Source organism: Microcaecilia unicolor, chromosome 11 (genome assembly GCF_901765095.1).
Source record: "Microcaecilia unicolor chromosome 11, aMicUni1.1, whole genome shotgun sequence".
In the NCBI taxonomy this organism is placed as follows: domain Eukaryota; kingdom Metazoa; phylum Chordata; class Amphibia; order Gymnophiona; family Siphonopidae; genus Microcaecilia; species Microcaecilia unicolor.
In genome coordinates this window covers 67,505,255-67,527,467 of record NC_044041.1, presented here as the reverse complement: position 1 = coordinate 67,527,467, position 22,213 = coordinate 67,505,255, and the positions used below count along the sequence as shown (strand labels likewise).

The 22,213-nt window shown below is 47.1% G+C and overlaps 1 protein-coding gene across 1 annotated transcript in view; it reads left to right on the top strand.

Moving 5' to 3' along the window:
- The window catches only part of PCSK4 (proprotein convertase subtilisin/kexin type 4), a 107,930-nt gene that overhangs the window by 37,728 nt on the left and 47,989 nt on the right, over nucleotides 1-22,213 (top strand). Inside the window, exons 3-4 of the mRNA XM_030220024.1 lie at nucleotides 13,314-13,409; nucleotides 13,524-13,652. Coding sequence (XP_030075884.1) covers nucleotides 13,314-13,409; nucleotides 13,524-13,652 — 225 coding nt within the window. The remainder of the gene's footprint in view (nucleotides 1-13,313; nucleotides 13,410-13,523; nucleotides 13,653-22,213) is intronic.

The window sequence follows — 22,213 nt, the reverse complement described above, 5'->3', positions numbered from 1 at the left end:
CAAACAATTGTGTTTTCAACAACTTTCTAAATTGTGTCATACTACTACGTTGCCGAAACTGACCAGACAATGCATTCCACAATGAAATTCCAGCAGGAACAAAAGCTGAGGCTCGTATATCTGCATAACATAGCTGCATAAGTACATCAGTCAAGAGTCGCATAGCAGTCTCTGACCTCAGTGCATACCTTGGATGGTAAACAGTCAAGACCTGCTTCAAATAAAATGGAGCAGCAGCAAACAAAACCTGCTATATAATTGTCAGTACCTTAAATTGAATTCTTTGTAAAACAGGTCACCAATGTAGTTGCTTAAGCATATGTATTACATGGGAAAATTTTGCCATACCCATTATCACTCTAGCAGCCACATTCTAAAGTACCGGCAAAGCTTTGATACTCAAAGAGGACATGCCAATATACAAGGCATTGCAGTAGTCCAGACATACCAAAACCATACTTTAAACAACACATCAGAAATCATACCCAGAAAGCATTGGTTTCAGCCTATATAACATATGCAAATGTTTAAAATCCATCTGAACCACATTAGCAACCTGAGATTTCATTTTCAACTTAATATCCAAAGTTATCCCTAACAATTTCATCTCTTTCTTAATTGGAACACACATATCACTCAAGAAAACAGTATGAAGTTAATCCACCAATTCTTCCCTACCCACAATCATAACTTCTGTTTTTGTCACATTCAAAACAAGTCCACGCTCAGTCATCCATCGTTTTACTTTCTCCGTATATCTACTTAACTGATGATTCAAGGCATCTCCCCATAATACTATCGGGAAGAAAAATTGCACATCGTCCACATAAAAATGGTAATCCCTAAGGCCTGAAACACCTTACTTCACAGTGCCAAAAAAAATATATTAAATAATAATGCTGATCCCTGGGGTAATACATTGGACTGATTGTTGCACATAGATTTGATTTGGCACACATATTCTTTGTTTGAACACAGAAGGAAGGTTATGTAATGTGAAAAGAGCATTTATGTACTACCCTTATACTAGGGGGCATTTCATATGAATTGCTCATAGACCTTCATTGGTCTGTACTGAAACCCTTCCACACACCTATAATTTATTACTATTGAGAGTGCTATAATGTTTTTCTTCTCCATATGTGAGATTAAGGGTGGGTTTGTATTTTACTTTTCAGTTCATTGGGGCATATTTAAACATTGTCCGAGGACAAGCAGGCTGCTTGTTCTCACTGATGGGTGACGTCCACGGCAGCCCCTCCAATCGGAAAACTTTACTAGCAAAGGCCTTTGCTAGTCCTCGCACGCCGATGTGCACCGCGCATGCGCGGCCGTCTTCCCACCCGAACCGGCTTGTGTTCGTCAGTCTTCTTTTGTCCGCGCTCGGGACGGTCGTGTTTTGCGCCGTTTCGCGCCCCTCAAAGTAGACCCTCGCGCGTCTTCGCGATTTTCGCTAAAAAAAAAAAAAAAAGGACCTTTACGGTCTTTACCCCTTTCCCGTGCTTCCAGCTTTTGCCCCGCGTAAGTTTCCTTTCGCTTTCGGAGTAGGCCTTTTTTGAGGCCTCGGTACGGGTTTTTTCTCTCCCTATTTTTGGTGCCTATATCGCCATTACAAATTTTGATTTCGCCGGCGTGATTTTTCCGCCCATGTCATCGAAGTCTCCCAGCGGCTTCAAGAAGTGCACCCAGTGCGCCCGGGTAATCTCGCTCACTGATAGGCACGCGTCGTGTCTTCAGTGTCTGGGGGCTGGGCACCACCCGCAGGCCTGTAATCTTTGCGCCCTTTTACAGAAGAGGACTCAGGTAGCGAGATTGGCCCAGTGGAACTTGTTGTTCTCGGGCTCTTCGTCGGCAACAGCACCGGGGGCATCGAGTGCATCGACGTCGACAGTATCAAGACCTTCGACCTCGGCATCGACTGCATCGAGGCATTGACCCTCTGCATCGTCGGTACCAAGACATCGAAAGGCTGCGTCGGTGTCGGTGGTACCGGGACCTCCACTAGTGCTGATGTCGTCGGACGGTGGTGCTTCGACTGGAGTGCAGGTGAGGGCTGTCCATTCCCCTGCTGGTGGCGGTGAGCCTTCGGGTGGGTCTCCCCCTACCCTGAGGGCTCCTGCGGTACAGGCCCCCCCCCGAGATCGACCTTCTTCGGCCTCGGCCCCGAGGAAGCGACAGCTGGATTCTACGTCCTCCTCGTCGGTACCGGGAAGTTCCGGTGACATGCTTCGTTTGAAAAAGTCAAAGAAGCATCGACACCGGTCTCCTTCCCGCATCGGTACCGAGAGCTCTGGGTCGCCGAGGGAGTCGGCACCCAGTAGGCATCGGCACTGGGAGGACCGCTCACCCTCTGTTCAGGAGGTGTCGATGCGCTCCACCTTGGACAGCCCGGAACAGCCTCCACGCCCGGAACAGACTCTGACCTCGACGCCTGCATCGGCTTCCATGTCTTTCTCCACAGCCGCTCTGCACGAGAGTCTCCGGGCCGTTCTCCCAGAGATCCTGGGAGAGCTGTTGCGCCCTTCCCCTCCGGTACCGGGGGTGCTTGCGCCTCCAGTACTGTCGAGTGAGGCGCCGGCTGGCCCCTTGCCCGGGGTGAGGTCTCCGGCATCTGTGGTCGCCTCCCAGGAAGGCTTCCCGACGACCTCGGCGGAGGGAGCTTCGCCGGTGCTGGCGAGGGAGTCTACCTCTCGACGCTCCCACCATGGCCGTGTTTCCACGGAGTCGAGCCGGGCACGGCTTCAGACACAGGTTCATGAATTTGTGTCTGATACCGATGGTGAGGCCTCGTGGGAGGAGGAGGAGGACATCAGATATTTCTCTGACGAGGAGTCTGATGGCCTTCCTTCTGATCCCACTCCCTCCCCTGAAAGGCAGCTTTCTCCTCCCGAGAGTCTGTCTTTTGCGGCCTTTGTCCGGGAGATGTCTACGGCCATCCCCTTCCCGGTGGTTGTGGAGGATGAGCCCAGGGCTGAAATGTTTGCGCTCTTGGACTATCCTTCTCCACCTAAGGAAGCGTCCACAGTACCCATGCATCATGTCCTAAAAAAGACATTGCTGGCGAACTGGACCAAGCCTCTAAGTAATCCCCACATTCCCAAGAAGATCGAGTCTCAGTACCGGATCCATGGGGACCCAGAGCTGATGCGCACTCAGTTGCCTCACGACTCTGGTGTGGTGGATCTGGCCCTAAAGAAGGCTTTCTAGGGAGCATGCTTCGGCGCCCCCGGGCAAGGACTCTAGAACCTTAGACTCCTTTGGGAGGAAGGCCTACCATTCTTCTATGCTCGTGGCCAAAATCCAGTCTTACCAGCTCTACACGAGCATACATATGCGGAACAATGTGCGGCAGTTGGCGGGCTTGGTGGACAAGCTCCTTCCTGAGCAAGCCAAGCCATTTCAGGAGGTGGTCAGGCAGCTGAAGGCGTGCAGAAAATTCCTGGCCAGAGGGGTATATGATACCTTTGATGTTGCGTCCAGGGCCGCTGCTCAAGGTGTGGTGATGCGCAGACTCTCATGGCTGCGTGCCTCCGACCTGGAGAATAGGATCCAGCAGCGGATTGCGGACTCCCCTTGCTGAGCGGACAATATTTTTGGAGAAAAAGTCGAACAGGTGGTAGAGCAGCTCCACCAGCGGGATACCGCCTTCGACAAGTTCTCCCGCCGGCAGCCTTCAACATCTACCTCCTCAGGTAGACGTTTTTATGGGGGAAGGAAGACTGTTCCCTGCTCTTTTGGTAAGCGTAGGTACAATCCTCCTTCTCGACAGCCTGCGGCCCAGGCTAAGCCCCAGCGCGCTCGCTCTCGTCAGCAGCGTGCGCCTCAGCAAGGCCCCACGGCTCCCCAGCAAAAGCAGGGGGCGAGCTTTTGACTGGCTCCAGCAGAGCATAGCCAACATCAACGTGTCAGTGCCGGGCGATCTGCCGGTCGGGGGGAGGTTGAAAGTTTTTCACCAAAGGTGACCTCTCATAACCTCCGACCGTTGGGTTCTTCAAATAGTCCAGCAAGGATACACCCTCAATTTGGCCTCCAAACCTCCAAATTGCCCACCGGGAGCTCAATCTTACAGCTTCCAGCACAAGCAGGTACTTGCAGAGGAACTCTCCGCCCTTCTCAGCGCCAGTGCGGTCGAGCCCGTGCCATCCGGGCAAGAAGGGCTGGGATTCTATTCCAGGTACTTCCTTGTGGAAAAGAAAACAGGGGGGATGCGTCCCATCCTAGACCTAAGGGCCCTGAACAAATATCTGGTCAAGGAAAAGTTCAGGATGCTTTCCCTGGGCACCCTTCTCCCCATGATTCAGGAAAACGATTGGCTATGCTCTCTGGACTTGAAGGACGCCTACACGCACATCCCGATACTGCCAGCTCACAGACAGTATCTGCGATTTCAGCTGGGCACACGTCACTTCCAGTACTGTGTGCTACCCTTTGAGCTCGCCTCTGCGCCCAGAGTGTTCACGAATTGCTTGGCTGTAGTAGCAGCGGCGCTTCGCAGGCTGGGAGTACACGTGTTCCCCTATCTCAACGATTGGCTGGTGAAGAACACATCCGAGGCAGGAGCTCTACAGTCCATGCAGATGACTATTCGCCTCCTGGAGCTACTGGGGTTTGTGATAAATTATCCAAAGTCCCATCTTCTCCCAGTATAGAGACTCGAATTCATAGGAGCTCTGCTGGATTCTCGGACGGCTCGTGCCTATCTCCCAGAGACGAGAGCCAACAACTTGTTGTCCCTTGTCTCGTGGGTGCAAGCGTCCCAGCAGATCACAGCTCAGCAGATGTTGAGATTGCTGGGCCACATGGCCTCCACAGTTCATGTGACTCCCATGGTCCGCCTTCACATGCAATCTGCTCAATGGACCTTAGCTTCCCAGTGGTTTCAGGCTGCTGGGGATCTAGAAGACGTGATCCACCTGTCCACGAGTTTTCTCAACTCCCTGTATTGGTGGACGATTTGGTCCAATTTGACTCTAGGACGTCCTTTCCAAATTCCTCAGCCACAAAAAGTGCTGACTACGGATGCGTCTCTCCTGGGGTGGGGCGCTCATGTCGATGGGCTTCACACCCAAGGAAGCTGGTCCCTCCAGGAACGCGATCTACAGATCAATCTCCTGGAGTTACGAGCGGTCTGGAACGCTCTGAAGGCTTTCAGAGATCGGCTGTCCCACCAAATTATCCAAATTCAGACAGACAACCAGGTTGCTATGTATTACATCAACAAGCAGGGGGGCACCGGATCTCGCCCCCTGTGTCAGGAAGCCGTCAGCATGTGGCTCTGGGCTCGCCGTCACGGCATGGTGCTCCAAGCCACATATCTGGCAGGCGTAAACAACAGTCTGGCCGACAGGCTGAGCAGGATTATGCAACCTCACGAGTAGTCGCTCAACTCCAGAGTAGTGCGCCAGATCTTCCAGGTGTGGGGCAGCCCCTTGGTAGATCTCTTTGCATCTCGAGCCAACCACAAAGTCCCTCAGTTCTGTTCCAGGCTTCAGGCCCACGGCAGGCTGGCATCGGATGCCTTCCTCCTGAACTGGGGGGAGGGTCTGCTGTATGCTTATCCTCCCATACCTCTGGTGGGCAAGACTTTGTTGAAACTCAAGCAAGACCGAGGCACCATGATTCTGATTGCTCCCTTTTGGCCGCGTCAGATCTGGTTCCCTCTTCTTCTGGAGTTGTCCTCCGAAGAACCGTGGAGATTGGAGTGTTTTCCGACCCTCATCACGCAGGACGAAGGGGCGCTTCTGCATCCCAACCTCCGGTCTCTGGCTCTCACGGCCTGGATGTTGAGAGCGTAGACTTTGCCTCTTTGGATCTGTCAGAGGGTGTCTCCCATATCTTGCTTGCTTCCAGGAAAGATTCCACTAAGAGGAGTTACTTCTTTTTATGGAGGAGATTTGCCGTCTGTTGTGACAGCAAGGCCCTAGATCCTCGCTCTTGTCCTACACAGACCCTGCTTGACTACCTTCTGCACTTGTCCAGACTCAGTCTCAAGACCAACTCTGTAAGGGTTCACCTTAGTGCAATCAGTGCATACCATTACCGTGTGGAAGGTAAGCCGATCTCAGGACAGCCTTTAGTTGTTCGCTTCATGAGAGGTTTGCTTTTGTCAAAGCCCCCCGTCAAACCTCCTACAGTGTCATGGGATCTCAATGTCGTTCTCACCCAGCTGATGAAACCTCCTTTTGAGCCACTGAACTCCTGCCATCTGAAGTACTTGACCTGGAAGGTCATTTTCTTGGTGGCAGTTACTTCAGCTCGTAGAGTCAGTGAGCTTCAGGCCCTGATAGCCCAGGCCCCTTACACTAAATTTCATCATAACAGAGTAGTCCTCAGCACTCACCCTAAGTTCTTGCCAAAGGTAGTGTCGGAGTTCCATCTGAACCAGTCAATTGTCTTGCCAACATTCTTTCCCCGTCCTCATTCCTGCCCTGCTGAACGTCAGCTGCACACATTGGACTGCAAAAGAGCATTGGCCTTCTATCTGGAGCGGACACAGCCCAACAGACAGTCCGCCCAATTGTTTGTTTCTTTTGATCCCAACAGGAGGGGAGTGGCTGTGGGGAAACGCACCATATCCAGTTGGCTAGCAGATTGCATTTCCTTCACTTACGCCCAGGCTGGGCTGGCTCTTGAGGGTCATGTCACGGCTCATAATGTTAGAGCCATGGCAGCGTCAGTGGCCCACTTGAAGTCAGCCACTATTGAAGAGATTTGCAAAGCTGCGACGTGGTCATCTGTCCACACATTCACATCTCATTACTGCCTGCAGCAGGATACCCGACGCGACAGTCGGTTCGGGCAGTCAGTGCTTCAGAATCTGTTCGGGGTTTAGAATCCAACTCCACCCCCCTAGGCCCATATTTATTCTGTTCCAGGCTACACTCTCAGTTAGTTGGATAAATTGTTAGGTCAATCTCAGTTATGTCCTTGCCGTTGCGAGGCCCAATTGACCATGTTTGTTGTTTTGAGTGAGCCTGGGGGCTAGGGATACCCCATCAGTAAGAACAAGCAGCCTGCTTGTCCTCGGAGAAAGCGAATGCTACATACCTGTAGAGGGTATTCTCCGAGGACAGCAGGCTGATTGTTCTCACAAACCCGCCCGCCTCCCCTTTGGAGTTGTGTCTTCCCTTGTTTTGTCTTGCTACATATGGGACTGACGAACACGAGCTGGTTTGGGCAGGAAGACGGCCGCGCATGCGCGGTGCGCATCGGCACGCGAGGACTAGCAAAGGCCTTTGCTAGTAAAGTTTTCCGATTGGAGGGGCTGCCGTGGACGTCACCCATCAGTGAGAACAATCAGCCTGCTGTCCTCGGAGAATACCCTCTACAGGTATGTAGCATTCGCTCTATTGTAGCACAAGCTTTCTGCCAGAAGACAGATTGCAAGCTGTCCAGCATATCACAAGCAAAATTTCTCACTTGCATTCTGCTTCAACTTGCAACGTTCTCCAACTATTATTATTATTAGCATTTGTATAGCACTACCAGACACACGCAGCGCTGAACACCTGATACAAAGAGCTTACAATCTAAATAATACAGACAGACAAGACAGTTACGGGTGAGGGAAGTAATGGGTGAGAAGGAAGGAAGGAAGGGACAAGGGGAAGGCAATTGAGTAGTGGCTAGGAGCTAAAAGCAGCAGTGAAAAGGTGGGTTTTCAGCATAGATTTGAAAACAGGTAGAGATGGAGCTAGACGTATAGGTCCAGGAAGTCTATTCCAGGCATAAAGTGCCGCAAGAGAAAAGGAGCGAAGCCTGGAGTTAGCAGTGGAGGAGAAGGGGGGCGACGAGAGATTTGTCCAGTGAGCGGAGTTCACGGGGAGGAATGTAGGGAGAGATGAGAGTGGAGAGGTAATGGGGGACTGCAGAGTGGATGCATTTAAAGGTGAGTACGAGAAGTTTAAACTGAATGCGGAAGCGGACAGGGAGCCAGTGAAGTGACTTGAGGAGTGGGCTAGTGTGGGTATAACAATTCTGGCGGAAAATAAGTCGTGCCGCAGAATTTTAGACATTGGAGAGGAGAGAGATGGCTGAGCGGAAGACCAGTGAGAAGTAAATTGCAATAGTCCAAGCGAGAGGTGACAAGGGTGTGGATAAGGGTTCTGGCAGCGTATTCAGAAAGGAAGGGGCGAATTTTGCTAATATTGTAGATAAAAAAAAACGACAGGTTTTGGCGATCTGTTGAATATGCGCAGAGAAGGAGAGAGAGGAATCAAAGATGACTCCAAGGTTACGAGCCGAGGAGACGGAGGATGTGAGAGCCATTAACAGAGATAGAGAAAGGGGGAAGAAGGTGGGTTTAGGGGGAAAAAATGAGAAGTTCAGTTTTGGTCATGTTGAGTTTTAGATGGCGTTGAGACATCCAAGCAGCAATGTCAGTCAAGCAAGCTGAGATTTTGTCCTGGATCGAGGTTGAGATTTCAGGGGTGGAGATGTAGATCTGAGAGTCATCAGCGTAAAGATGGTATTGAAAGCCATGGGGTGAAATCAGGGTACCAAGGGAAGAGGTATAGATGGAGAAAAGGAGGGGTCCAAGGACAGAACCCTGAGGCACACCAACAGAAAGCAGGATGGAAGTTGAAGAGGATCCACCAGAGTGAACACTGAAAGAACAAAGTGAGAGGTAAGAGGAGAACCAGGAAAGAACAGGGCCCTGGAATCCAAGCGAGGACAGCGTATCCAGAAGTATAGTGTGGTCAACAGTGTCAAAAGCAGCAGATAGGTCAAGAAGGATAAGGATAGAATAGAGACCTCTGGATTTAGCCAGTAGCAGGTCATTAGAGACTTTGGTAAGTGCAGTTTCAGTAGAGTGAAGAGGGCGAAAACCAGATTGGAGTGGGTCAAGAATAGGTTGCGAAGAAAGAAAGTCAAGACAACGGCGGTGAACAACACGTTCAAGTAATTTGGAGAGGAAAGGGAGATGGGGCGATAGTTGGAAGGACAGGTAGGGTCAAGAGGGTTTTTTAAGGAGTGGAGTGACAACAGCATGTTTGAAGGCCATAGGAACAGTTGCAGTGGAGAGTGAAAGATTAAGGATGTGACAGATGACTGGGATGATAGTAGGAGAGATAGTGTTAAGTAGATAAGTGGGGATGGGATCAGAGGCCATTTAGAGGAGGAAAGCAGAAGGGCAGTTTCCTCAATAGAAACTTCTGAGAAGGAGGAAAAAGAAGGAGAGGAAGGAGAGTAGGGGTTGAGGACTAAGGGAGAGAGAGGTGGGGAGGGTTTGGATGAAAATTCAAGGTTAATCTTACGGATTTTATCATGGAAGTGCTCAGCTAGGGTCTGAGGAGAAAGAGATGGGGGAATTGGGGACGGAGTTCAGTGTGGCGAAGAGGAGTCGAGAGTTGGAGCCAAGGGAATTTGTCAATGGGTGAAGTAATCCTGTTTGGCAAGTGAAAGGGCAGACTGGAAGGAGTTAAGCATGAATTTGAAATGAATGAAGTCGGCAAGGGTGCGGGATTTAAGCCAAGAACATTCAGCAGAGCGGGCACAGGAACAAAAGTAGCGGATTTTACTGGGTCACATGGCATCAACCATCCATGTGATCTTTTTGGCCAGGCATTTCAAACTGCATTGGACACAGCATCTTCAATCCCTCCACAAGCAGACATTATTACCAAACACTATACATGTTTCATTCCAGTGGTGGCTTCAGTGGTCAAACCTCGTGGGCTGCCCATTTCAGCTTTAGTACCTCAACTAATCATAAACACATTTACAGTAGAGTGGGGAGCCTACCTCATCCTTTGAAAAATTCAGTGGTACTGGAGCCCCTACAGACAGACATTACGCTTAAGCTACTAGAACTCAGGGCTATCTTCAATGCTGCGAAGACATTTTCATCCTTGATTTGTTCTTAGGTCCTCATCAGAACAGAAAATCAAGTAGCGATGTTCTACATAAACAGGGCAACTCGAATTCCTTCATCTCTGCTGGAAAGCTCTAAAAATTTGGAACTAAGCAGTCAAACTAGACACCACACTTTAAGCTGCACACTTACAGGTCATCAAAACCAGATAACAGACTTGGTTAAAAATTAAGCCCTCACGAATGGACACTAGATTGAGAAATAACCCAAACGCTATACAACCTTTTGGGAACAGCTTCTATAGGTCTCTTTGCATCTCAAGAAAATGCACAATGTACTCTCTTCCATTCATCCAAGTCCACTCTAGTTTGCACCAGGTGCTTTCATGATCTGTTGAAAGCTCAGTTTTCTGTATGCTTTTCCACCCTTTTCTCTAATCTCCATGTTGCTTCAAAAGAATTGTTTGGACAAAGAGCAAGTGATCCTCATTGTCCCCAATTGGCCAAGACCAGGTTTTTATTTACTTATTTTTTGCTTCTGCTCAGTCTCTCCATGCACCAGCCAGTGCCATTTGGCCATCACCGAAAACCCCTGACACAGGACCAAGGTGAAATTTTAGACCCCAATTTTGCAGACTGGATGGACCGTTCAGGTCTTTATCTGCTGTCATTTACTATGTTACTATGTAAGATTGAGTGGGATCTAATTGACTCACTTGCCTTTTCAGAATCAGTAAGCAAGTGCTTTTAGAATCACGAAAACCAGCTACAAGAAAATCATACCAGGCTAAGTGGCATTGATTCTCTTTATGGGCACAGTCCCAGAATGAAGACCCAGTTAATGCTCTCCATCAAATGTCCTAGCATGCTACTAACCTTATCATTAATAATCCACTTGGCAGCCATTTCAGCCTATCATTGTCTGCTTCAAGGGATGTCTCTAGCCACATACGCTACCTGTGAGGATACCCTCAACTCCATGGAATCTCAACATTGTTTTAGCAAGGCTCATAGAATAGCCTTTTGAACTTCTAGCAATAGTGTCCATGAAGCACCTTATCTGGAAAACAATTTTTCTTATAGCTATCACCACTGCGAGGAGAATCGGAGAACTGCAAACAATAGTTCACTACCCTCCCTACATCCAATTTGTACTCATTTCAAGTTCCTCCCCAAGGCTGTCTCAGATTTCCATCTAAATCAGTCGATGGTTTTACCTACGTTTTTCCTTCTGCTGCAAGCTACAGAAGCTGAAGCTTCACTTCATACCTTGGATTACACCTTTGTTGTACTAACTTCATTGAACTAAAGACATGAGAAATTCTTTACAACTCTATATAATATTCAAAAACTCTAGGGGCTCCAGCTTTCAAGCAAACCCTAGCAGCATGCATTTTGGACTGCATTTCTCTGTGTTACGCACTTTCAGAACTAATCCCTTTAGGCCACATTGGAAGACATCAGGTCCATGCTAAGGCCACCTCTGTGTAAAATCTCAGAACTGCCTCTATAAGAGAGATTTAGGGCCCTGTTTACTAAGCCGTGCTATAGGCCTGCTAGCATTTTTAGCGCGCGCTAATGCTAGAGATGCCCATAGAAATATATGGATGTCTCTAGTGTTTAGCAAGTGCTAAAAACACTAGTGCACGTTAGTAAACATGGCCCTTACAAAGCTGCAAAATGGGCTACGATTCACATCTTCACCAAACATTACTGTCTGGACCATTTTTCAGTTTAAGATGCGGCTTTTGGCCAAGCAGTTCTCCACAATCTCTTTGCTAATTAACAAACCATCCTAGAACACTCTTCTCCACCCATTTGACTTTCCTGGTCCACCAAACCAAGGATAGCCATGTGGCCGTCAGCTTGAGACTCTCCTAGAGTGTGCCTGAATTCCCCTGAAGAAGGCATGATTTCTTACCTGTAACAAGAGTTCTCTGTAGACTCCCCCCCCCCCCCAAAAAGAAAAAGGGGAAATGATGAAAGGTAGAAGTAGTAATCTCCATGCAAATTCACTCTTAGCTTTGTCATGGATTGGAGGGGAGGGGGGATACTGAGACAGCATGGGAACACCTGTGTATGCTCAGGAAAGTCAATTTCAGACTTCTCTGAGCTGAAGTAATACTTTGGTATACAAGGCTCTATCAGTGACATCACCTAGAGTTTGGCTGCATTCCCCTGCTATCTACAGAGAACCCCTGTTATAGGTAAGCAACTTTGCTATGTAAGAATTGCAGACTTAGTGTTCACTCTGGTGGATCCTCTTCTACTTCTATCCCTCTGCCTGTCGGCGTACCTCAGGGTTCTGTTCTTGGTCCCCTCCTCTTTTCTATCTACACTTCTTCCCTTGGTTCATTAATCTCATCCCATGGCTTTTCCTACCATCTCAATGCTGATGACTCCCAAATCTACCTTTCTACCCCTGATATATCACCTTGCATCCAAACCAAAGTTTCAGCGTGCTTGTCTGACATTGCTGTCTGGATGTCTCAACGCCACCTGAAATTAAACATGACCAAAACCGAGCTTCTCATTTTTCCCCCCAAACCCACCTCCCCACTCCCCCCATTTTCTATTTCTGTTGATGGCTCTCTCATTCTCCCTGTCTCCTCAGCTCGAAACCTTGGGGTCATCTTTGACTCTTCTCTCTCCTTCTCTGCTCATATCCAGCAGATCGCCAAGACCTGCCGTTTCTTTCTTTACAACATCCGTAAAATCCGCCCCTTTCTTTTCGAGCACTCTACCAAAACCCTCATCCACACCCTTGTCACCTCTCGTTTAGACTACTGCAATCTGCTTCTTGCTGGCCTCCCACTTAGTCACCTCTCCCCTCTCCAATCGGTTCAAAACTCTGCTGCCCGTCTTGTCTTCCGCCAGGGTCGCTTTACTCATACTACCCCTCTCCTCAAGTCACTTCACTGGCTCCCTATCCGTTTTCGCATCCTGTTCAAACTTCTTCTACTAACCTATAAATGTACTCACTCTGCTGCTCCCCAGTATCTCTCCACACTCATCCTTCCCTACACCCCTTCCCGTGCACTCCGCACCATGGGTAAATCCTTCTTATCTGTTCCCTTCTCCACTACTGCCAACTCCAGACTTCACGCCTTCTGTCTCGCTGCACCCTACGCCTGGAATAAACTTCCCGAGCCCCTACATCTTGCCCCATCCTTGGCCACCTTTAAATCTAGACTGAAAGCCCACCTCTTTAACATTGCTTTTGACTCGTAACCACTTGTAACCACTCGCCTCCACCTACCCTCCTCTCCTCCTTCCTGTACACATTAATTGATTTGATTTGCTTACTTTATTTTTTGTCTATTAGATTGTAAGCTCTTTGAACAGGGACTGTCTTTCTTCTATGTTTGTGCAGCGCTGCGTACGCCTTGTAGCGCTATAGAAATGCTAAATAGTAGTAGTAGTAGTAGATCCCGGGTGTAGAAAATGTTTGACTGTAATAATTTCATTTAAACTGGGAAGACCTGTGTTTTTGTGCTTAGGTACATTGGTTTGAGCAGCAGACACTCAAGCGACGGAAAAGGAGATATGTCGGTGTGCTGCCTTCAGATCCCTGGTTTTACAGGCAGTGGTATATGGTAAGATTTCTGGGGGACTCTGTTTATAAATGAATCTTGACTGGCAGAAGTCACAGCTTCAGTCATAAATAACCAATTACATTTACAGATCCTGAAGTTTCTTATGTATTTCAGAATAATGATGTCAGCCCAGACCTCAATGTTCTTAGTGCCTGGAGCTCAGGATACACAGGAAAAGGGATTGTGGTTACTATTTTGGATGATGGGATTGAAAAGGATCACCCTGATCTCTCTAACAACTATGTAAGTATTACCAACAATGCTGTGCTTTTGGGGCCAAAGCGATGTAATCAAGTGCAGAAAATGAAAACAATTCTGTTCCCTTATGAAGTAAAGGAGAAAAAAAATACAACTTCAGCCCTTACAGCGGAGATTAGGTGATTGAAGGAAAACTGAAATAAATTTGCAGGAGTATCGTAGACTAATAATAAGGTTAAAATCAATGTTATAAATTTCAGGAGTATCATAGACTGATGATAAGGTTAAAAAGCAGTGTTATAAAATATTAAAGGTGGCTTACTTGACAAAAGCATTGGAGAAAAGGAGAACAAAGCTACAGAAGCAACAATGAAACCTGGGGTAGTGGGATATTTTGTATATGAGGTTACATTAATAAAATTGGAGATAGAAAAATAGAAGATGAGAGGCCAATATATGAGGATTGTTTTATAAGAGGGAGATATTCAGGGCTTTCAAGAATTTTATTCACCAAGTGATATCTATTTGAAACTATTGGTGAATAAATTTGCAAAGAGGAGTAGTATGGTGGGTCCCTGTCCAGCTTGGCTAATGAGGCCTGTATTTGAGGAAAGTGTTCAGCATTTAACAGTTTCTAAGCCATTAGAGATAAGAAGTCCAAGGCATTTAAAACAGACTCTTGCTCATCCATTAACAAAATAAACAAACAAAAAAGATCTCTCCTTACCAGCATCTCAAATGAGTAACTGACCAATTTCAAATTTAGGGATGGTAGTGAAGATTCGAGTCTTGTGTGACTAATCAGCTCTGAGACTATTTGGAAGAAATACAGGGACTTGATTATGCATAGTCTGGATTTGGTCCAATTTTAGTACAGAGACAGATTTGGTGGCCTTTCTGAATGAGAGTAGATAAGACAAAATGGTATAAGTTCTTTTACAAAGAACTGAAGTTGAAACAATAAGTATTACCGAATAGAAAAGTCAATATGATAAAAATAATTTATTAAATTCAACACTGATGTGGCCATGCTCGCCCTAATATGCATATTGGGGCCCTTTAATAAACCATGGTAGGCACTAATACATGCCTACCGTGCAGTAAAAGAGCACTGCTGCAGGATGTGCTTGAGGCATCCTGTGGTAGTTTGGCCATCAGCACATGCTACACCCATGTTAAAAAATAGTTTTTATTTTTTAGTGCGGGAGACATGTCTGGGGGCAGATATTAAGGGTGCATTTACTGCGCGCTGCCTGATTAGCGCAGGAATAGCCTACTAAATTGGTGGCAGTAAGGGCTCCCACAATAATGACCACGCGCTAATTGTGAAATTAGCACGTGGCCATTACAAAAAAAATAAGGAAAGGCAGCCATTTTACTGCCACAGTAAAAGTGGCCGCAGCATGTGGAAAACCCACGCGCTGACAACAGTGCCAGCCACTTTTTAGTGTGACTTGTTAAAAGGACCCTATTGTGATTTATATACAATTCTTTGCATTAGGATATCAATTTTTAAGTGATTGTATAATGATGGTTTATGGCTGTTGGATAAATTTTACACTGTGATATGGATATTAATCATGGTTCATAATAATTTCATACATTATATGATTTTAGTCATCACTATGGATAAAGAGAATATTATTGAATATTTTTGAAGAACATTAATATTCATTAATTTCTTTATATTGTCTATTTATTTGATTTTTCAAATGTTCTTGGATTACTGGGCATCGAGAGCATGCCTCTTTAGTGCCAGTTTTGTTAGATGCCTCAGTTAGTGTGGTTGATAGCTTTAGATGTTTGTGGGCTCTGTTTTATTTTCACCTAACCTTTTTGGAACAGATTTCTGATTCTAAAGAAGAGATTCTTTGTGCTATGCCAACTCCGCTGAGTATGCCATTTATTTAACAAAGGAACTCTACATACTTTGCTCTATGCACTAATTTTGTCACATATGGACTATGATAATGTGTTATATGCTGGTGTTACTCAGTTGAACATGAAAAGATTGCAAACATTGCAGAATGTGGCAATCCATTTATTGGTGAAAGCTCATATAAGGGATAAAGTGATGTCTCTTTTTCTTTGCTATCATTGGCTTCCCATGCACTATAGGTTTAACTGTAAGTTAGTGTTCACCCATAGGGCATATTATTGTTTATTTGCTATACCACTTTATGTGGGATCACGTCAAAGCAGCTTACATTAAAAAATTTCATAAAATAATAGTTAAGAAAGGAATGCCATAAAATTGGCGGGAGAGTTGAACATTTGCACTTTTAGGTCAACATGACTAATAAGGAAAATGAGGGGAGGGGAGAAGTGAAGGGAGTGAGAACCAATTGGTATCACCAGAACTTTTGGGTATTGGGGACATAATGATCCGTAGGCCACTTTGAAATAGAATGTTTTTAAATGTCTTAAATCTGGTAAAAGAACTTGGATCTAATATATGAAGGCAAAGTTTGGGGGCTAAAAAGAAAAAAAGCAGAACTTCCTAGTGGACTCATAGTGAGGGGAAGCCTTCCTATCTTGCTGATTTGGTGTTGCCTTACCTGCCTGGAAGGGCGTTGAGATCTGCCACTGATTGTAGATGAGCTTGCTGCGAATCCACATGTAAGAGCGCATTTTATAAAAATCTGGTGACAACCTTATGGAATAATCTCCCCAGCACTCTTACCCCCCTTTTTACAAAGCCGCGTGATAATGCTGCTTCAGCAGCCACTAGCGCAACTTTGTAAAAGGAGGGGGGGGAGTTAGTGCTGAAGGTTCTCAAAAGACATTTTTATTTCCATGCTGCCTTTGGGCCATGACCTTTGGTGTCAGAGATTTGTTCCCTCATGAGTACTTGTACCTTTGAGTTGGGTGTCTATGATTTCTGTGTGTCTGTTTCTGGATCTTTCCTATTACATTGCTGGAGTTCCTTTTTGATTAATATATATTTTTTAATGTTTATAACCGCTATGTTCTGAAAAGTTAATTAGTATAATGGGTTCTAATAAACCATAAAACATTGTATGTGAACTTCAAGAGGACTGTTATGTTTGTCTCTGTTTGTTTTTCAGTTATTGGTGTTTTAAACTCCTAATGCAGCCTGAGGGGGAAATGTGGCCATGTCAAGTTTGATTTTGATAAATTATTTCTATCACATTGTCTCTTCTCTTTGGTAGTAGTTTTTGCTTCAACTTTCTAGATGAGATGCACATATTCATAGACAGGGTAACTTTGGACTTGATATAATCAATCATACTGTTTTATTTAAGTGGCTGGGGAACATAGAGGTGGGAGGGAAAGCACTGCATTGTTTTTCATCCTTTTTATAGATGGATCATTTTAAGGACTGGGATGAGGTAATATGTTCAAGAGTAATGCAACTAGAGGATGGTGTTCTACATGGATCTGGCCTTTCAAGTATACCTTTTAATTTATATTTTAGTCTTCTAGTTGGTTGAATTTAAACCTTTCTCGTATGCAGATGGCATGCAGGAAATATTGAGTCACTGAGAAATTGTATGCCGGTGTCTATACAGATTGCCACTGGGGTTCAGAATAAGATTCAAACTACTTTGGCCTTTTAGGCAATACATGGCTCTGCACCAAAATATCTAGTGAGAAGTTATCATTTTCAAATGGTTAGATATAATAATTTTATCCTACATCTCAAGTGAAAGGGAAAAACACCTGGTTCATCAATTTGTCTTTTGCAATACTGAAGAGCTATGATTGCATGGTGCCCTTAAAGGGCAGAGCTCACAGCTCTTGCTGTCTGTCTCCATCTGCTGGTTGATGGGCATAGCACAGTTCTGGACTGATCTGGTTGGATTAAAGGAATTGCATAGTTAAAGACTTAAAGTTGCATGTGTTAGCTTTAATAGAAATCAGCTTCTTTGCAAAAGAAGGTACATGACAAGTATTACTTTCTTTGCACTGGTTAAAGAACTTCTGAGCCTTGGATATCCAAAGTTTAGGAAGTATGAAAAATGCTTTATCTTGCTAGTAAGTCTTCTGCTAGGAATTGTGCTTGGTTCAATTGCTTATGGAACTGTTTGCTTGTAGGTTTAAGACTGGATGGGGCCTGAAGATTTTCCAAGAGAAGCTTAAAACTTTATTTCAAGGGGCATGTATGACATAAATCGGGAGGTTTTAGGAAATATCACTGTAAGCTCCTTTTAAGATTTCTGTTGTAGTATGTGCCTGTTTGTTTTATGATATCTATGCTTATTGTAAACCACAGAGAAATTAGACCTTACCTGCTAATTTGCTTTCCTTTAATCCCTCCAGACCGGCCTAGGATTGGACTGATGGTTGTGCACGCCTTCCAGCAGGTTGGGAGACTGAGAAAAAAACTCTGACTCTAGCGAGCCAATAGGAGCCCTGGTCATGTGACCCTAGCCTCAGTATTTGATTAACAAAGCATAAAAAAGGGAAGAAGACAGTCTGTGCCCCGAGGAATTCAAGCAACCAGGGAGCACATATTGGAAACGTGCTCTAACAAAGGCTCACCGACAACTCTCACCAGAGCAGTGGTATGGCCTTATCATCATGGCTCACCGAAAACCCTAACCAGAGAATCGGTATGGCTGAACTGTAATGGCTCACCACATACTCTAACCAGAGCAGCGGTATGGCCTGACTGCATTGGCTCACCACGTACCCTTACCAGAGCAGCGGTATGGCCTGAACAGGAGAGCAATGATTTCTTTTGATTACTTGTTTTTTTTTTTTTTTTATATCATTTATATTTTCAAACATATATGTAACCAGCAAAAAACAGCTCTGCAAACAAATAAACTGAACATCCAAATACAGACCTGGGCCGGTCCGGAGGGATTAAAGGAAAGCAAATTAGCAGGTAAGGTCTAATTTCTTCTTCCTTAGCATCCCTCCGGACCGGCCCAGGATTGGACTGATGGGACGTAACAAAGCATTAGTCCTACGGGAGGGACCCCAGCAAGCCCGCTGAAAGTACCCGTGACGCAAAGACAGCCTCCTGTTGACACTGAACATCAAGCCTGTAATGTTTAGAAAAGGAATGGAGAGAAGACCAAGTCGCTGCCTTACAGATCTCCACCGGTGGAACCAAAGAGCACTCGGCCCAGGACGCTGCCTGCCCTCTAGTTGAATGAGCTTTAACAGAGTCCGGGACTGGTTTACCTGCCAAAAGGTAGGCTGACGCTATCATTTCTTTGATCCACCTAGACAATGTGGGCTTGGAAGCCGACAACCCCTTACGATGACCGGCCACCAGAAGAAAAAGACGGTCCGTGCGACGAAACTCCTCCGTAACAGCACTCTCCTAACATCCAGAGTATGCAACTGTCTCTGCTCCTGAGTCCCTGCGGCTGACCCCAGAACAGGAAGAAAAACTGACTGGGCCAGATGGAAACAGGACACAACCTTAGGCAAAAAGGAAGGAACCGGCGAAGAACCACTCGCTCCTTAGAAAATTCCAGAAATGGAGATCTACATGAAAAAGCTTGCAACTCCGAAACTCGCCGCGCAGAGGCAATAGCCACCAAAAACACTGTCTTAAGCGTCAAATCCTTCAAAGAACACGATCGCAAAGGTTCAAATGGGGGTTTTGTCAGCGTGGTAAGAACCAGGTTAAGATCCCACGATGGGAAAAATGATCTGACCGGAGGGCGAAGAAGACTGACACCCTTCAAAAAACAGACCACATCGGGAAGACTAGTCCAAGACTTACCCCGAATCCTACCTCTGAAGCAGGAAAGAGCTGCTGCCTGCACCTTAAGAGAAGAAAGCGACAGCCCTTTATCGAATCCTCTCTGCAGGAAATCTAACATCTGAGCCACGGACGCCCGAAAAGGAAGAATACCAAACTCCGCACACCAGGCCTCAAAAATTCTCCAAGTGCGAATATAGTTGAGAGAGGTGGAACGCCGCCGACACCGAAGCATGGTGGAAATCACTGTCGTTGAAAAACCCCGCTTAGCTAGACGGGCTCGTTCAAGAGCCAAGCCGTAAGACAAAATCGAGCCGGATCTGGATGCGGAACTGGCCCTTGTCCCAGTAAAGTCTTGTGAAGTGGAAGCGGAAGGGGAGACGCCACCAACAGACGCTGCAGATCCGCGTACCAAGGCCGTCGAGGCCAGTCTGGTGCCACCAGAACTACCGGTCCCCCTTGTTCCTCTATCCTCTGTAGGAGACGACCTATCAGCGGCCACGGAGGAAACGCGTAAAGAAGGCCCGAGGGCCACTGCTGTAAGAGAGCGTCTACTCCCTCTGCCCTTGCATCCTTTCGGCGATTGAAGAATCGAGAGACCTTTGAGTTGAGACTGGTGGCAAAAAGATCCAGAACTGGAGTGCCCCAGCGGTCCACTATCAGCTGAAATGCCTGATCGCTGAGAGCCCAATCTCCTGGGTCGAGAGTGTGACGACTGAGAAAATCGGCTTGAACGTTCTCCACTCCTGCTACATGCGATGCTGAGATGGCCAAGAGATGAACTTCCGCCCAGGCTAGTAGACTCTCCGCCTCCCGACACAAGAGGCGACACCTCGTTCCTCCCTGGCGGTTGATATACGCCACTGCCGAGGCATTGTCTGACAGGACTCGCACTGCCTTGCCTGCCAGTAGAGAACTGAAATGCTGCAGCGCTAGCCTGATCGCCCTGGTCTCTAGAAAGTTGATGGACTGAACTGCTTCCAGCTGAGACCAGAGCCCCTGGGTCCATTTGCCTAGGCAATGCGCTCCCCAGCCTCGCAGACTGGCATCCGTCGTTAACTGTATCCAACGAGGAGGTTCTAAAGGCATTCCTACAGTGAGATTCTTCATCCTCAGCCACCAGAACAGAGAGCTGCGCTCCCTGTTGCGAAGAGGTAGCCGCATCTGTATCGAATCCCTCTGAGAGGACCACCGGGACAGAAGGGACCACTGAAGAGGACGCATGTGCAGCCTGGCCCAGGGAACTACCTCTATCGTGGCTGCCATGGAACCGAGGACCTGAAGATAATCCTGCGCCGACGGACGGTGCTGGCGAAGTAAGTCCTGAATCTGAGACCGGAGCTTTACAATCCTGGTCTGTGGCAGAAAGACACGGCCCCGAGCCGTATCGAAAACGACCCCTAGATACTCCAGAGAATGAGGAGGAATTAACCGACTCTTGGGTACATTTATTACCCAACCTAGAGACTGTAAGAACCGCATCACCTGGTCTGTGACTCGGCAACTCTCCTGATAAGACTTTGCTCTGATTAACCAGTCGTCTAGGTATGGATGAACGAGAATACCTTCCTTCCTGAGAGCCGCGGCCACCACGACCATGACCTTGGTAAAAATGCGCGGGGCCGTTGCAAGACCGAAAGGCAGGGTGCGAAACTGGTAATGCCGCCCCAGAATCGCAAAGTGCAAAAACTTGTGGTGGGCCGGCCGATTAGGAATATGCAAGTAGGCCTCTGTGAGATTCAAGGCTGTCAAGTATTCTCCCTGGCGCACCGCGACTATGACTGAGCGAAGAGTCTCCATACGAAAGCTTGAGACCCTGAGAGCTCGATTGACCGCCTTGAGGTCTAAAATAGGACGAAAAGAGTCTTCCTTCTTGGGAACTACAAAATAAATGGAATAGCGGCCTAGCCCGTACTCCGCAGGAGGAACTGGACAGATAGCCTGCAGATCTAAAAGCCTTTGTAGAGTGTCCCGAACCGCCCTCACCTTGAGAGGAGAGCGACAGGGAGACACCAGAAAAGTGTCTGAAATAGGCCTTGCGAACTCTAAGGCATAACCGTCTCGAATAATCTCCAGGACCCACTGATCCGAAGTGATGTGGGCCCACCTCTGATAGAACTGAGAGAGACGAGCTCCGACAGGGACCAGAGGAGAGGCCCTCGCACCTTCATTGGGAAGAACGACTCTGGGCTCGAAAACCTGGATTGGAAAACCCTGCTCCTCGGCGAGGACCCTGAAAGGACTGAGTCCTATTGCCAAAACGAGTCCTAGGAGGCTGATAACCGCGACCAGCTGAAAATCTACGGAAGCCTCTCACTGAACTCCTACCAGAAAAAGAACCTCGGTTGGCTAGACGAGGCCTATCCTGCGGTAGACGAGGAACTTTGGCATCCCCTAAGGAATTAACCAGCTTATCTAATTCTTCTCCAAACAAGAAAGAACCTTTAAAGGGAAACTTGCTCAACTTTGACTTGGAGGCCGCATCCGCCGACCAACCCTTCAACCACAAAGACTGGCGAGCGGCGACCCCCAGAGCCAAGGACTTAGAAGATGCTCGCAGCAGATCATACAGAGCATCAGATAGAAAAGCTGCCCCCGTCTCAATTCGAGCTACCTCCAAATCGATAGCTTGCAGATCATCCGAAGTCCTGTCCAAGACTCTCTCGGCCCATCTAAAGCAGGCTCTAGCCACCAAAAAGCCACAAATAGCAGCCTGTACTGCCAATGAAGAAATGTCAAAACCTGACTTAAGCAGAGAATCTAGCCTTCTATCCTGGACATCCCACAGAGCCGTGCCTCCATCCACGGGCACCGCTGACACCACTGCATCAACCACCGGGACCTTAAGCATAGCTTTATCTGCTTCTGGAATCTGATAAAGACGAGACATAGATCTAGTCGGCCGAAAAGCCGCATCTGG